Source organism: Lissotriton vulgaris, chromosome 1_1 (assembly GCF_964263255.1).
Source record: "Lissotriton vulgaris chromosome 1_1, aLisVul1.2, whole genome shotgun sequence".
NCBI lineage: Eukaryota > Metazoa > Chordata > Amphibia > Caudata > Salamandridae > Lissotriton > Lissotriton vulgaris.
Window position 1 is genome coordinate 1,638,996,802 of NC_141685.1, and position 15,530 is coordinate 1,639,012,331.

The 15,530-nt window shown below is 45.9% G+C and overlaps 1 protein-coding gene across 1 annotated transcript in view; it reads left to right on the top strand.

Annotated features, from left to right (window-relative positions):
* RBM28 (RNA binding motif protein 28) overlaps positions 1-15,530 on the top strand; it is a 150,996-nt gene that overhangs the window by 67,393 nt on the left and 68,073 nt on the right. Inside the window, exons 5-8 of the mRNA XM_086918872.1 lie at positions 355-447; positions 1,360-1,431; positions 1,790-1,997; positions 15,309-15,457. Coding sequence (XP_086774998.1) covers positions 355-447; positions 1,360-1,431; positions 1,790-1,997; positions 15,309-15,457 — 522 coding nt within the window. The remainder of the gene's footprint in view (positions 1-354; positions 448-1,359; positions 1,432-1,789; positions 1,998-15,308; positions 15,458-15,530) is intronic.

The following is a 15,530-nucleotide window of genomic DNA, read 5'->3' on the forward strand; positions in this document are numbered from 1 at the left end:
ATAGGACAAGACACATGCACTTCTGGAAATCCGCATTTTCAGAGTTTAGTTTAGCTCTTAATTTAGCCCCAATAGTCTCGTCCTATTCATTCCTTGTGGAATGGAGTAGGACGAGACCTAAAACAAGCATAAGTAGAACTGCCTCTTTGGTATCTGTGCTGCTGTTTCTGACTGTTTGGAAGTGGCTGTTTTGAATGTGTAATGCTTGTTTGATGGGTATCAGACATCCGATTGGCTCCTCAACAACTCTCAGTCCCTACTTACCTGTGTTTTTGGACTCTCCTTTCTCTGTATATCGATTTTAAATTGAGTGCAAGTTGTCCTTTCTCAGGTCTCTTTGTCCCACTTCCACAGATGGGAAGATGCGTGGATTTGCCTTTGTCCAATTCAAGAACATGCTGGAGGCAGGAAAAGCATTGAAAGGAATGAACATGAAGGATATTAAAGGTGAGTTTGCCAGCCTTCCAAAGTTCAAGGCAAAGTCTCTCTTGCTTTTTTTGTCATTAGCTTGGTCCCTAATCCTTGCAGTGGCATATTGTGCTGTCCTTTTCATCAGATTTCTGAAAGTGCCCTACTACACAAAGTTGGGGGAAAAATTGGATGAGTTGAAAAGGACATACCTGGATCGTAATTGCAGGTTGAGCATTCTAGCATATTTAAAAAAAAAGAATGACTGGCTATGGCTAGGCTACCACAAACATTTTGGGAGTTCCAACCCAATATTGATGACTGAACTGGGGTGAGTTTTGATCCATGGCCCACACATTAGATAAGTGTGCTGTCTATCGATGGCACTCTCCTTGTTGGATGTGTTTATTGTTTGCACGTATTGCTGCACTTTCATTTTTATTGCACAGATTTAATTTGCAGAGCCAAATGAACACCTTACTGTTGATCATTTTGTATAAATGAAAACATTGGTTTAAAGTGGTTGACACTTTACATTAAATCCGAGCTTTGAGCGAAGAACTGCTCAACAGATTTAGGAAGGATTTTCAAAAAACAAATTTATTTTTGTGGCGATCTTATATATTCGGAGTTGTCTTGTAGTAATTAAAGGTTTGCGAACAATTCTGATTATAGTTCCTCAACAAATGAAATAAAGCCGAGTTTAAATATAAATCAACATTGCATGCAAATGTTTGGGTGTTGACTGATCCAAGTAATGCTTGGGATTATATAAGAGGCTGGAAGCCAATTGAATGCAATTTAAAACTATCGGAAACAGCTAAGTAGAGTATGTCCTATTCTGATTGGAAGTATTCTATTTACATGATGGTTCACTCATTTTGTTCCATGCTGCCATTAAACTGCTGAAGGTTTTTCAGTTAGTTTATATCAGTCTTTTATCTCTTCCAGGGCGGACAGTAGCTGTGGATTGGGCGGTGGCCAAAGATAAATACAAAGCGACTCAGGCAGCACCCCCAACAAGTGAGGACCTATTACTGGAATGCCTACATCTTCCTTACGGCCCGTTGGCTTGAAGTGAAGCTGATTATTACCTCACTCAGGACCTTCATGCAGTGGCTGTCTCCTTTCCCTGCCAAACTGCCTCTCATTCGCCCTCACTCCCAAGTCTCAATTGTAGCGGGCACGCAGTGTATGACTAGTCCCGTTCTGTAAAATTGCAGCTCAAATCTCCTTGCACTTCCTAACTTCCACAAAGCCACTCTCTGTGGTCCACTAAGCCTCTTGTACCAGCAGAGCTGTATACACACACACACACCTGTTGGATGCTTTTTATTATTAACAAGCATTTGCAAAACTCAAATGTTTTTGTGGTTCGTAGGTGGCCAGGAAATGAAAAATCTTGAATCCAAAGCACATGGCACCACCTCTGGTGCTGTCAGTGGTGATGGTGATGGTGATGGTGATGATGATGATGAGGATGATGATGATGATAAGGAGGAAGAGGAGGATGATGATGGCAATACTGTTTCGTCTGATGAGAAAGTAGAACAAGTGGTGGCAAAATCACCAACTAAATTCAACAGAAAGTGAGTATTTCCCTTTCTTCATGAGAGAAGAGATTTGTGATTGAAAAAATACATTATCATCACGTATACAGATCTGAAGTTATTTATTTGCAAGATATATTGTGATCTGGTTGGGTGTCCTAACCCAATTTACAGGTGCAGGGCATGCCCACAGACCATGCCTGTATATCCTGTTGGCATGGCTACTAGTACTGATAAAGTCAGAAGGCAGGCTATGCTCCTATGCTCGGTGCCCTTGACTGCATTGCTTTCTAGATACCAGTGCCTGGAGGCGACATTGTGGTCATGGGTATCAAGCTCAGAACATGGCCTTTGAAAATACATTGCTGAAAATATAGGACACCCTGATTAATCCAGGGACAAGAGAGAATTAGTTAAATATGGGTGTCTAAAGGAGCATTTGAAGTGTGACCTCCCTTCTCAACATTGATCCTTTTAGCCTGCCTGTTTATACCAATTATAGTGCGAAAGGAAATAAATTCCAAATATAATTCTATGGCAAAGGGTTTTTGCGGGCCAGGGACTGTAGGCGCTCAGCTGTGTAATGCTCCCCGAACACTGTGATCGTCCGTGAGACATTTCTGCGCTGAAGCACCACAGATACCTGCAGAGCGCAGTGATCAACCTGCGGCTCTACGACTCACGGCACCTGCCATATATGTGGAATTATATACAGCCATTTAAACCCTGATTGTTACATCCAATAGGATACAGCCCATCCGGGTTGGAATTATTACTAGCAGCGCGATTATGAAGATTGTTTTCATCGCACTCAGCCCTGAGGAAGTCGCAGAAGTAATTCCATATGCGACGAAACATGTTTCAGCTGGTTTTGTTTGGTCGAATTGAATACAGATTTAAAGAACAGATCAACATTCTCTTCTCTGTCCATCAATCGCAGTGCTCAAATTTTCAAGTGTTGAAGAAAACTAAATATACTGTTTATTTACTCTGATGTGTGCCTGGATTGTAATGTACATTCATCATAATCCTCCAATTAACAAATTCAATGATTTTCAGTTTTTTTTTAAACAGTATTTTATTGGCATTTAATATCAAGCTGAATCATTTTACACCCTAAAACACATATATTCTGGACTTGTCCAGAGGCAAAATATCCTATAACCCAGGTCGTGCTCCCTTCTTTCAGAGACCGTTTTCCTGTCATCCCCTCTCAATGCCTAGCTATAAACCACTGGATAAGCCCCTTTTTAGCTCCCTTCTTCCCCCCACCCACCCAAACTATTAACTGGATTCCCCCTCCCTAACCCGCATTGATGTCTTCAGTATATTACCATAGCTAAAAAGAATCCCTCCTTGTGTCAGACCGTGTAAATAATTCTGCCGCAGGTATCTTCCGGTCGGTCGCTACCCGTCCCTGGGAGAATGATATATGTCCACTCTTATTCTGGATTCTGTCTGTAATCTCTCCCTGTCTCCGACGCTATTGAAGCTCCTGCTGCGTCGACCTCTCCGGAGTAGAAACGTCGGATGCCTGCCCATCCTGCTGTATGTCTTTCTGCAACGCCTCCCATGCTATGGCTCTCTCCTCCCTGCCTATCCCTCGCTGCGCATTCCTCAGAAGGATCCTACGCCCATTTTACTAGCTCCCGCTTCCACCCCTGTACACTGGGGCCCCTTGGGTCTTTCCAGTTGCTGGTAATTTCTCGCTACGCCAGGACAAAGGCAAGGTCCTGGAACCTGTTCGTGGTTCTAGTTTTGGCCGTATGTGGGAACAAACTCAGCAGTAAATGTGTCGGTGTGCATGGTATAGCCCTCTCCGTGATCCTAGCTGTCTCCTGCGTCACTGCCGACCAATAATGTGCTAATGAAGTGCAGCTCCACACCATGTGAAAAGTATGTCGCTCCCACCGTAGTACACCTCAGGCATTGGGCGTCCTCCCTAGCTAAATACTGATTAATACGCTCCAGGGTCAGATGGGCCCGATGGAATGTATAAAAACTAATTAGGTTAAAGTGGTTTTTCAGGAGACTCTAGCTGCCCGTTCCAGCCCTTTCACCCCGTCCTTATCCGCTTTCGGACCGGCAATATCCCCTTCCCATTGGTCCTCCAATCGGTCTAGCGGCAGTATGTTATCCCTACCAATGGCTCTGCAAAAACATGCAACTGCCTTGATGGTACTCCCTACCAGGCTTATATTTTCACAGGTGGCCTGTCTCACCGTTTCCGTAGTACCCGTCCCCCCCAGTGTCGTCTCGGGCCCCCTTAACTACCTCATAGAGTAGGAAATGTCCCTGGGGAATGTCCCAGTCAGCGCTAAAGTCCTCAAAGGATATCCGCTCCCCATCCTGGAAAAGATGTCCCACCTTTTGTAGCCCCCGCCTGCACCCAGTCATCTATATCTTGCTAATTTCCGCCATGTGGTAGGGCGTCCAGCATAGTCATGGCCTTCTCGTTCTGGTTTTCTTTCGGCACAGACTCCAACACCGTCTGATAACACTATGCTCATTACTACTAGCCTGTCCGGGCCGAGCAGTTCCTTACAGTGTGCGGAACAACTCCTGTCTGGAGTGAAGGGTGGTACTCCTCTGTCCTGGTCATTGCTTCCCGCCACCCATTGCATTAGCCTCTGCAGTTGTCCTGCCAGATAGTGTCCATATCCAGCAGTGCCAGGCCCCCCTCCACTCGGGGTCGTTTCAGCGGGCTCAGTGCTACTCGCCTCCGGCCCGCTCCCCATATGAATGCAGAGAGGCAGGCATTCAGTTCCCGGAACCATGCCGCCGAGATCCACACTGGTAGCGTAGTAAAAAAGTAGAGCAGCTGAGGAAGAGCCACCATCTTAATGAGTGAGACCCAGCCCATCACGGAAAGAGGAAGCTTTCCCCAAAAGGCCATGCTATCCCTAAGGGAGCGGCCCGCTTGTTCTATATTCCCCTCTTTTACATTTGCCATGTAGTGGAAAATGCGCACGCCCAGTTATCGGAAGCAACGAGGCGCCCACCTCAGGTCGCCCAGGCTCCCAGGTGGAGGCAAGTCCGCCATCAGCGGGAACAAGCTGGACTTCTGCCAGTTCACTCTAAGGCCCGATAGGGCCCCAAATTCGTCCATCATCCTCCTCGCCCCCGGCAGATCCTCCACCGCCCACCACAGAAACAGGAGGAGGTCCTCAGCGTATAACACTATGTTATGCCTCTGTTTCCCCAACTGCAGCTCACAATAATCTTTGTCCGATCTTGCTACACATGCCAGTGGCTCCATAGCCAGGGTGAATCCGTTTTTTTCTTTGTTGACAACTAGAACACACCAAGTTATTGTGAGTCATAGTATGTAGGAAAATGGGTTTCTGTTGCAGTAATCCCTCCCACACACTTTTTGCCAGATACCTGATGCCAACTTGACTGAGTCTGTGCTGGAACCCTGCTAACCAGACCCAAGCACCTGTGTTCTTTCCCCAAACTGTACCTTTGTTTTCACAATTGGCCAACATGTAAGTCTTTTGTAAAACGATTCAGAAAAGGGGGTGGTGATGAACAGAGTGTCTGAATTAAGCAGACCACTCTTACCCAGTCCAAAGATCAGGGCTTGATCCATCACCGTTATTTATCTCACTGCACCATCCCAGCTCAGAACCTGGCTATATGCAAATCAGTCTGACCCTGGCCCAGTGCATCATGGGAACAGGGCAGACTAAACTACCAAGCCAATTCTTCACCAGAAAGGAGACCAGCTACCGGGGACCGGTTTCTGGCATTTCAGCCGTCTTCGGCCCGGACCTGCTTGAATCCTGATAGTGCAGTGAGAAAGGGACTCATGTTGTTAAATATTTTGTCCACCATAAGCGTGGAAGGGTATACTCAGATGTGAGTCCCTTGCTCATTGCACCATCAGGATTCAAGCAAGCCGGGCCGACGACGGCTGAAATGCCAGAAACCGGCCCCCGGAAGCTTGTTTCCTTCCCAGTGTAAGAATTGGCTTGGTAGTTTGGTTTGCCCTGTTCCCATCATGCACTGGGACAGGAACAGACTAATTTGCATATAGCCAGGTTCTGAGCTGGGATGGTGCAGTGAGCTAAAAAACGGTATGGCATCTAGCCCTGATCTCTTGACTGGGTGAGAGTATTCTGCTTAATTCAGAAACTCTGTCCATCACCACCCCTTGTTGTTAAATAAGTCTTTTGTAAAAGGCACCCCTGGTACCTAGGACCTTGTTACCAGAGAGGGCCTCTGAGGGTTGCAGCATGTATGCTGCCACCTTCAGAGACCCCTCACCATAAATCCCACACACTGCCATTGCAGGCTGCGTGTTTTGGTGCAAACCAAACTGTAGAGTTGAGACGGAGAAGTGTGGCTCAGGGGTTAGAGGCGGCAGACCCGGAAGCTGAGATCGGCCCTGGACCAGGGTTCATTTCCCCGCCCCGACAGGGGTTAGGCTCAATAATTCCACGGACTCGATAATTCTCACTCCGGTGCCTACTCGACTCACGGGTTCACACTCTGTGACTCTGGACAATAGCTTGCTTAATCTCCACAACGGCCCCTCGCGGCGGGATGCCTGGCTTTCACCTTGTGGATACCCTGCCGGGGTATCTCACAGGGGAATACCAGGACGGGTTCCCTAAGCAAGCGCATAGATGCCTGCGATGTGGGCGATTTGCGCTATATAAATACATGTACATTTACATTTACGGCTCACATCCATGTGTGCCATAGAACCCCCCCCCCCCCCGCCCCCCTCCCCCAACACTGCCTATGTCATGAGTGAGTCACCCCTCTAGCAGACCTTACAGCCCTAAGGCAAGGTGCACCATACCACAGGTGAGGGCATAGCTGCATGAGCAATATGCCCCTACAGTGTATGTGCCATTGACCGACATTGTAAGTGCAGAGGAGTCATTTTGAGTACATGGGCTGGGAGATTATGATTACGAACTCCACAGCTCCATGATAGCTTTACTGAAAACTGGCAATTTTGTTGCCAATCTTCGCAGTATAATAAACCCACACTGATGCCCTTGTTAGATTTATCACAAAATGCTCTGAGGGCATCTTACAGATGTCCCATGAAAAATAACCAACTTCTAGTTTATTGGCTGACTGGTCCCTGCCAGCCACCACCAGACAGGTTTCTGACCTCATGGGGTGAGAGCCTTTGTGCTCTCAATGGTCAGGAACAAAGCCTGCTCTGGGTGGAGGTGCTTCACACCTCTCCCTGGCAGGAACAGCAACACTTGACGGTGAGTCTCAAAGACTCTCACCTTGTGATGTGCTGATTTGTAAATCTCCAACTAGTGGAGATACCCGCCCGATCCCCTTCCCAAGCCCCACTTTTGGAGACAGACATATGGGAAAATTAGTAAGCAGAGTAAGGGTGTCAACCGCAGCCTGGCACACTCCTAGGGTCACCAGGGACTGATGTGAACCCCTCTCTTAGAAATTATCTATCTTGAATTGGAGAATTAGGCCCAATAGGAACAGGGATTTGTCCCTCTCCCCAAAGGAAGGGGCACCATGAAGTATGTAGTCATCACCCTACGGGGCAGTAGCCTTTGACTACTGCCACTTGACTTTAGTAATGCCCTTAAAGTTAGTATTTAAGCGCTCCCCTGAACCTTGTTCCTCAGATTATGATGACCTACGAAGGAGGACCAAAGTGCCGTGCTGCAGTGGAGAAGACGCCAACTGAATTGGCCCCAGCCCTACCGGCCTGTCTCCTACTCCAGCGAACGTGCTCCAAGAAACCGGCGTGTCCTGCAGCCAGCACCTCTCCAGGGACCTGAGCTGACTTCAATAAAGCCTCTTTTCTTGAAAATGACACTGATTGTTCAGCAAAGAAACTCCAAGGACTCCGGATCCAGGCGAATCCCCGACCCCTGCACCTGACTCCCCCAGCCTGAGTTTGAGTGACTCGCCTATCCTGTGAAGTCTCTCCGCCGGTCCTGACCTCGTCTGCATTGCTTACTTACCTTTCCAGGCCTCTCCCTGAGGCCTGCTGCCTCAGTTTGAGGGTCACCCTGACCACCCGCGATCGGAACAAGCTAAGAAAACCAGACACCAAAACGTACCCCTGAATCTCCCCCCACCCCTCTCCGGCTCCATTAATTAACTTTAGGCCCTGTGACCTCTGCACCTGGCCGCCCCAGGGTTGCTGGCAGTGCAGTACCTACCTAGTCTTGAACCTTGCCCTGTGTTGTTCTAAACCCCCTAACCTGGGGAAGTAAGTAGAGTTCTTAATTGCAAACTATTTAACATTGTTTTCCTCCATAGGATTGCATTGTAAGTCTATCTGTTGGATTGAACTATCTAACTTTATCACTGCAAAAACATACAACTGTACTTGATTGACATTTGATAGAAAACATCCTTAAAATTGTAAAATATATAACTGCATGTACAAAACATTACTGTATAATTAGTGTTGTTACTTTTACAACACTGTAAACCCTACCTGAACTAAGTGATTCTTGGTTCTAGAATAAAATAACAAAGTAACAACTTTTTATACAAACCAATTGGTCTGGATTCAGTCTTTGAGTGTGTGCTATCATTTCTTGCATGTGTTCAATAAATGCTTAACACTACCCGCTGATAAGCCTAACTGCTTATCCCATCTACCACTAAATTGAGAATAAGGTATTATCGGTTTGTATTTATATAGCGCCTTCTACCCAGAGGTCTCGTAGCGCTGTATTCATACCGCTGTGGAGCCCTTCCTGGCTTTCCTGTGAGATATCCACTCCTGGGCACCCCCAAGGTGAAGCTAGGCATCCAAGCGCTGCTTGGGCCGTTGTGGAGATTAAGCAAGCCATTGCCCAGAGTCCCAGAGTGGGACCCATAATTCGACTAGGCACCGAGGCGAGGATTATCAGGTCCGGGGAGATTGAGTCCAAGAGCCGCCGAAGCGGGAATTGAACCCTGGTCCCGGGCCAGACCTCTGCATCAGGGTCTGCCGCTCTAACCATTGAGCCATGCTTCTCCACATCTACCTTATCCTCTGCTATACCTTTGCGGACTCACTGAACTTTGTGGCTCTGATAGTTCTTGACATTACTGTTAATTACAGCCGAGATTAATTTCAAGCGCACGCAAGCTTATGTACAATAAGCTTACAATAAGTAGTCCAGGACAGATCCAAATAGCAATCTATGTATGTTTGACAACTGCTTTCTGACGGTATGCAGAAGGATGTTGCATTATTTGAGTAAACATTGGAAAAATAGTTTCAGGAGTCAGCAGCTGCTTATTGATAACTATTGTTGCTTGGGGGAGTCCATATGGTCACTTGCTTAAACGTGGCTGCTGGGTTAATTGCCAAGTGCATTTATATATTGTTGTGGATACCTTTTCAGGGGGTCCCAGAGTTAAAAAGAGACTTTTGCCACTAATGACATGGGGCCAGACTCCTCTATAGCTGTATAGTACAGCTCGACCGGACATCTGCCAAGGTTGCTCGTGCTCCAGGGTAGGTAAAAACAGTTTTTGGATCCACCCAGGGGGTGTCATCATAGTTCCATCAAAAGCATCCGGTGTTCCTGACTGCTGGGTTGGAGTGTGAGATGAGCAGTGAGAGCTGAGACCGATCTACAAATCATTGAGCTCCAGCGCTAGGAATGGGAGGCCATCTAGGAGTTGATGTTAATTCAAGTTGCCTTTTGCTGTTCTCAGGCACCACTCCGTGGTGTGGCTTCCTTTAATGCCAGCAATCACAGACCCAAAGCCTCTTCAGGGGCAGGCGCCATGCTATGGTTAGGCATGGTAACATCAATGACTACACTTGGAGGGAGGATGGATCTTACCTGTGAGAGCATGGCGACCTCTTCCTGGGCGGCTGCTGTGTCAGTAGTCCTGGTAAGTGGCAGGGTGGTGAACCAGATCTTGCTTCTTTGGTGCTTGCAGCTGCAGGGGAGTAGCTCCTCTACACCAAGGGAGTTCTCTAGCGATTTGCAAAGCACTGGCAGCCCTCGGGGGTTCTTGGGAGTTTGCACAGATGCAGGACGAGTCAGTTTCTCCATTAGGGTCTGGTGCAGCAGGCAGGTTGGCACCAAGTCAGTAGTTACTCCTCTGTTGTCGGGTCAGCAATCTTCTTTGTTCACTCCTTCTTTGTGTTTGTTGAATCTGATTTTCTGGGGTTCCACCTAAATACTGTATTTAGGGGTATTACAGTGAGTGTTGGGTAGTAGTCATGGTCTACCTACTTTTAGGGTGACCACATCATCTTCATGACCACTTCCCGTGGGAAGTGGGCATAACCCTGACCCAGAGATCCTAATTCCACCAAAAAGATGCTGGAATTTTCCTAGTCGTGTTCACTTCAGGTAGCTCACCTTAGAGGGGGGGGTACTATCCTGATAGGGAACACGCTCCCTGAGTAGCTAATTTTTCTGCCTGTCCTGGTGCCAAATGATCCCTGGCATGAGGTGGCATTTCCCCTGCTTCGTAAAGCTAAGGTTCCATATCAAAGGCAGTGGATGCCTGTGAAGCCTCTTCCCTTGATATGCTCATTACTAGTCATCCTGCTTGGTGGGGAGATAACACCTCCTGCCAGAGCAGGCATTGTTTCCAAACTCAAGAGAGCATGGGCTCTCACCTCCAGCAGGTCAGAAATGCATCTGTGGAGGTAGGCTGAGCAGGACGAGTCAGCCAATACACTAGTGGTCTGTAGGTGTCGGGGCCTACCGCTAAGGCAGAGGTCTTCAAACTTTTTTCCCCTGATGCCCCCCAAAGCAAAATATTTTCAAGTTGCGCCCCCCCGCTTTCAGAACTCTATGGCAATGACTGGCGAGTAGAGGGGCAGGAATGAGCGCTTGAGGTCGGGGTTTATGAGATAATTTCATGGATACATTTTCAGTAGCTCATAATCCACAATAAATCTGAAACCTACAAAGAGGAAATTCATCAAACAAAAACAGAAATCGCCCCAAAAATTCTGCTCCCCATAATCAGTGTGTTGTGTTCACCTTGCACATCTGTCGCCAAATCAACTACACCTGTTGCACTAGTGATAGATAGCAGTGGCCACGAGTAAAAGGATATCTCCTCTGTCTCTTTCACCCGTCTCCCATCAATGCCTAATAATCACTACAGTCTTGAAACAGTCTCTGTATCTTTTTTTGGGTGTTCTATTCAGCGCAAACTCTGCCCAAGGTCATTGCAGTGCTCCTTTACATGAGCACCAGTTACATTACACAGGGTCAGATTTTTTGATTTGTTTTCAGGCACATGGAGATTGTGATTTGCCAACGTGATATTGAGTCCACATCGGGAGCCAATAAAGGCTTGAACTAATGAGGCCACTTGTAGCTCCAGGAATGTTTCTTATTATTGAGAGGTAATGTGAGAAAAATTTCAGCTCTGTCTATCATCTTACTGTCTTTGCTTTGTTTGCCCTTAATTGGCAGGGGATGCTCTGACGTGAGTCCCTTGCTCACTTTGCCACTGGATTAAAGCTAGCCTTGCTAATGAGGGGTGTTACCCCGAAACCGGTCCCAGGATGTTTGTTGCCGGTGCAGGGAAGACCTTGCTTGGCAGTTCAGGCTGGACTGTTTCCATGAGGAACAGGGTCAAGACTGATTTGCATATAACTGGGTCTGCACTAGGAAGACCAAGTCAAGTGAGCAAAAGAACAATGATGGATTCAACCCAGATCTAATTTTACTGGGGCCGAGTGTCTGATAAGTTTCAGTGCTCCGTCCTTCATCTTATTGTGTTTGCCATTTGAGGTTGTCTCCAGTTGAGTTCTTGAGTGCTCATCAAATTGTTTCCAGATGTAGTCTGATTACTTTTTACTTAAATGTATAGCTACAAATGATGACTTATATATTTTCAGTGTTTTCTGTCACAGGCTTTGACTTTTTAGCACTATATATACACACACATGCCACTATTCCCCACTTTGCCAACTAGGATTCAATTTTATGATTTTCTGGCAGGACCCCTGAAATTCTGCAACATTTTCCGCATAGTTATGGATTTTGCGGCATTCGTCACTTAATCAGTCATCTGCTGCAAAATCTGCGAAAGTTAACAAAAAAAATGTTTCTAGCTCAAATGGATTAAAAGGTATTAAAAATGTAGTGACATGTTGCCACGCAGTGGACAGTGGTTATAAATAAAAGGTGATTAGGCACCTTTCAGTTGCTCGTTGGTGTATTTCGGGATAAACAGTTAATAATGAAGTGAAATCTTTGCCCAGACAGTATTCACATGTGTACAAATGAAAACCTAATGAAATACTATCATAAAATGTGCCACATTAAGTCGTATTATTTACATTTTCTTAAAACATAATTTATTTAACCCTGCCGCATTACTTTGGTCCTTTCCTGCTGCATACTTCTATTTGTGCTGCTTTCTAGCCACAAACAGACATTTGCCTTGATTGCATTAGGCAACTAAGGTTTTGTAGTAAAGTGATTAGTTTAACTTGCGTTTATTTTCCATTTAAAGTGTGCCCATATTTATGTATGCAGTTACCAGAAAGTTAGAAAAATAAACCTGTTACAGAATATATTGCTCTTTGTTGCCACATCCTTGACCCTGCCACACCACTCACTGCCCTTTCACCAACATCCCGCCTCAGGGCATCCCGGACCACAGTTTATACTCTCTGGTAAAGCCCTTCAGCTGCAGTATGCAAATCAAGATTGCTTGGAAACGCGTCACAGGCAAGTGAATAAATTTGCTCTTCAAGGCCTTCCTTATTTGCAAGTAGTTCAAGAGCTATTTGCGCTCACCTGGGAACGCAGCCTAGGCTCACCAGGGGGGCGCGCCCCACAGTGTGAAGAACTCTGCTCTAAGGAACCCTCTGGGTGCATGTATTAATAAATCCATCACTGGAATCAGTGTGGGTTTATTAATACGAGTTGTTTGATACCAAACATAATAGGCTTCAGTGAAGCCATTATGTAGCTGGGGAACTCGTATTGGCCAGTGCCCAGTACATACATTAAGATGGCTTCCCAGTTCACTTGTACTATCAGTAATTGCACTGGACAGTAATATAATGCACCCTGCCATAGGGCTGTAAGGCCTGTTGTAGGGGTGATTTACAAGTATCACATGCAGTGTTAGGGGACAAGGCACACAGGGTGTGGGCCATGTCACATTTTCACTTTATAGAGCACCTTTTCAAGCATCCTGCAGTGGCAGTCTTCATGAATTTGGTACTGGGTCCCTTAGAGTGACACAAGATAAGGGGGGGGGCGCAAATGCAACAAAAACCCAGTTTCCTATAGAATGTTCTTGGGTGAGCACTGAAATTCATATCTGGTTCCTGGGCTCTTTCTCCATTCCTTTATCTTGGGTACCACTTTAATCTAGCAAATGTCAAATGGATTTCAGTGTGGCTATGGCTACCTGTCACACATGCTACACATACACATCCATGGCACACTAAACTAAACACATAGGTGACATCCTTGTCCAACATGAATGGATGAAGGACCTGGTTGTGGCAGACTGACGACATTTTTTTAAAACATTGGAGTGACCAGTTGGCCACTGATGCTAGTATGCGACAGGTAAAAAGCCTTTCCTCGCGACTCAAATCATATAACTACCACCACTGTCCTTTCTCTGCAGCCCGGTGAGCTGACATTGGTTAGCTTGTCAATTGAGGGTGCACATGGTGTGCTCCTCCGAACGCAGGGCCCTGCACTCTGCCTTAATCATAGTCTCAAAAATGCCTCCAACGATCATCGTATGTGCTGAGGTACAGAGGTAAAAAATCTACAGCTTGCTATGGTGAATTTGCGACAGGGGCGTATGATCTGCAGAGCCATGTAGTTGATCTTTCTCCATCCCTACTAAGGTATTTTAAATAGGGCTAAAATCGGGACCTCTTGCTGTCTCAGACCAGTTGATGCATTGAAAGTCTTTGTATTCCCAACAACAGTAAGGAAATTCTAGCGTATTGTGCTTTACCTGTAGGCTTTGACTACTGATTTGCTTTCAAAACCCCCTAACTGCATTGCATTCCACATGTGGTCTATATTTCTTAAAGGTGTTTACTCAGCATGAACATAGCTGCACATTTAACAGATCGCTGCCCATAGATGCCGAGAAAGTACCAAGAATTGGTTTGTTCAGCCACTTGGTGGCCAGAGAAAAACATAAGCAATCCTTTTAAACTCAGGCTTTACCCTGGATTTGACATACTACAATCTTTTCATGCACCAGACCTCTCCAAATGTGGAACGTCTTTAGTAAGCAAACTAGTTAAAGTGTGCTCTTTTTCAGCTGCGCTCTTAGCCTGCACATGCCAGTGAGTCCATGAACAACTGATGGGTTACTGCATTGGAAAGCAAGACCTTATGGTCCTGTCTCCTAATATATGAAACGTTCCTTAACATTCTCCCTGACATTTTGTCACCCGTGGGGTATGTGTGGCACAGCGGCCGGAGCAGCTGATGCCTGAGCACGGGGATCACAGTTTGATGCCTGCAGCAGCTCAGCATCTTGTAACTGTGGGTAATAGCTCACTTCATCTCCCTACAGCCCCCTGAAACCTTAAGAGGTGATATGTTAGCGCTTTACAAATATGGATCATTATTATTTATTTATATTACATTTTCACTTTTGTATTTGGCATAGAACGATGGTTCAGAGCAAGAAAACTTTAAAGCTTTACCAGTGGCAAGCTGTGGTTTTCTGTCGATCTCTATCAATACAGTGCATATCCCACATAGAGAATCTCGTTTATTAACTTTTTGTCTAGATGGGAGATATGTTTGATACTCTATCATTAGGTGCTTGGGAAGACGTTTGTGCACATTTAAATAGGGATACATCTGTTCCCTAAAAATGAGGAAGTGATAACAGATTGGTAAATGGTGGCTCTCCGCTGGGTTTGTTGAGTATGATACAAGGCTGGGTTTATGCACGCCCATTGGATTTGTGGGTGAAATGTTAAAAGCAGTGAACGAGACCCGTGGCATTGTTTGGTGGGAACGAGATAAGCTATTTGAGCTAAGGAACCATTAACAAGAGTATTGAAGGCTCCTTAGATCCTTGAATGTGATAATTGAGGGCCGTAGAATTGGTGTACCTTGTGGCATACTCCATGTGGCTACTGTCAAATGGATATGTTGTATGTGTTCCATTTGGTTATTGAAGCAAGTTGAGGATTATGGGATAGTATTAAGAGAGAATCCTCAAATTAATGAGGGTGCGCCTTAACACCATAGAGTAACGGATCCAGTGATTATTGTAAAAGCTTCAGATGATTTATAATGAGTGTATCTTAGAATTGATGTCTGTGTTCCTGTTGAATACCTGTAAGAGTCGTCGGGAAATCATCGGTAGTTGTTGAGCGTAACTTTCTGTTTCTACAATTTTTTTGTGTCTTTGATCTAGCAAAACAGCTGCTATTGATAGTCCGGAAAGCAGTGAAGATGAGGACGTTGAGGAAGATGACGATGGTAAACATAGAAAATCGGATGAAAGTGATGAAGATGGACTGGAAGAAAGTGATGGGAGTTCATCCGCCGAAGAGGAGAAGAAAGGTGCCTATCTTATACAGCACTGTGAATTTTTTTTGTGGAGATGGCTTATTCTTAAGGCTGCCTGAAGCTTGGG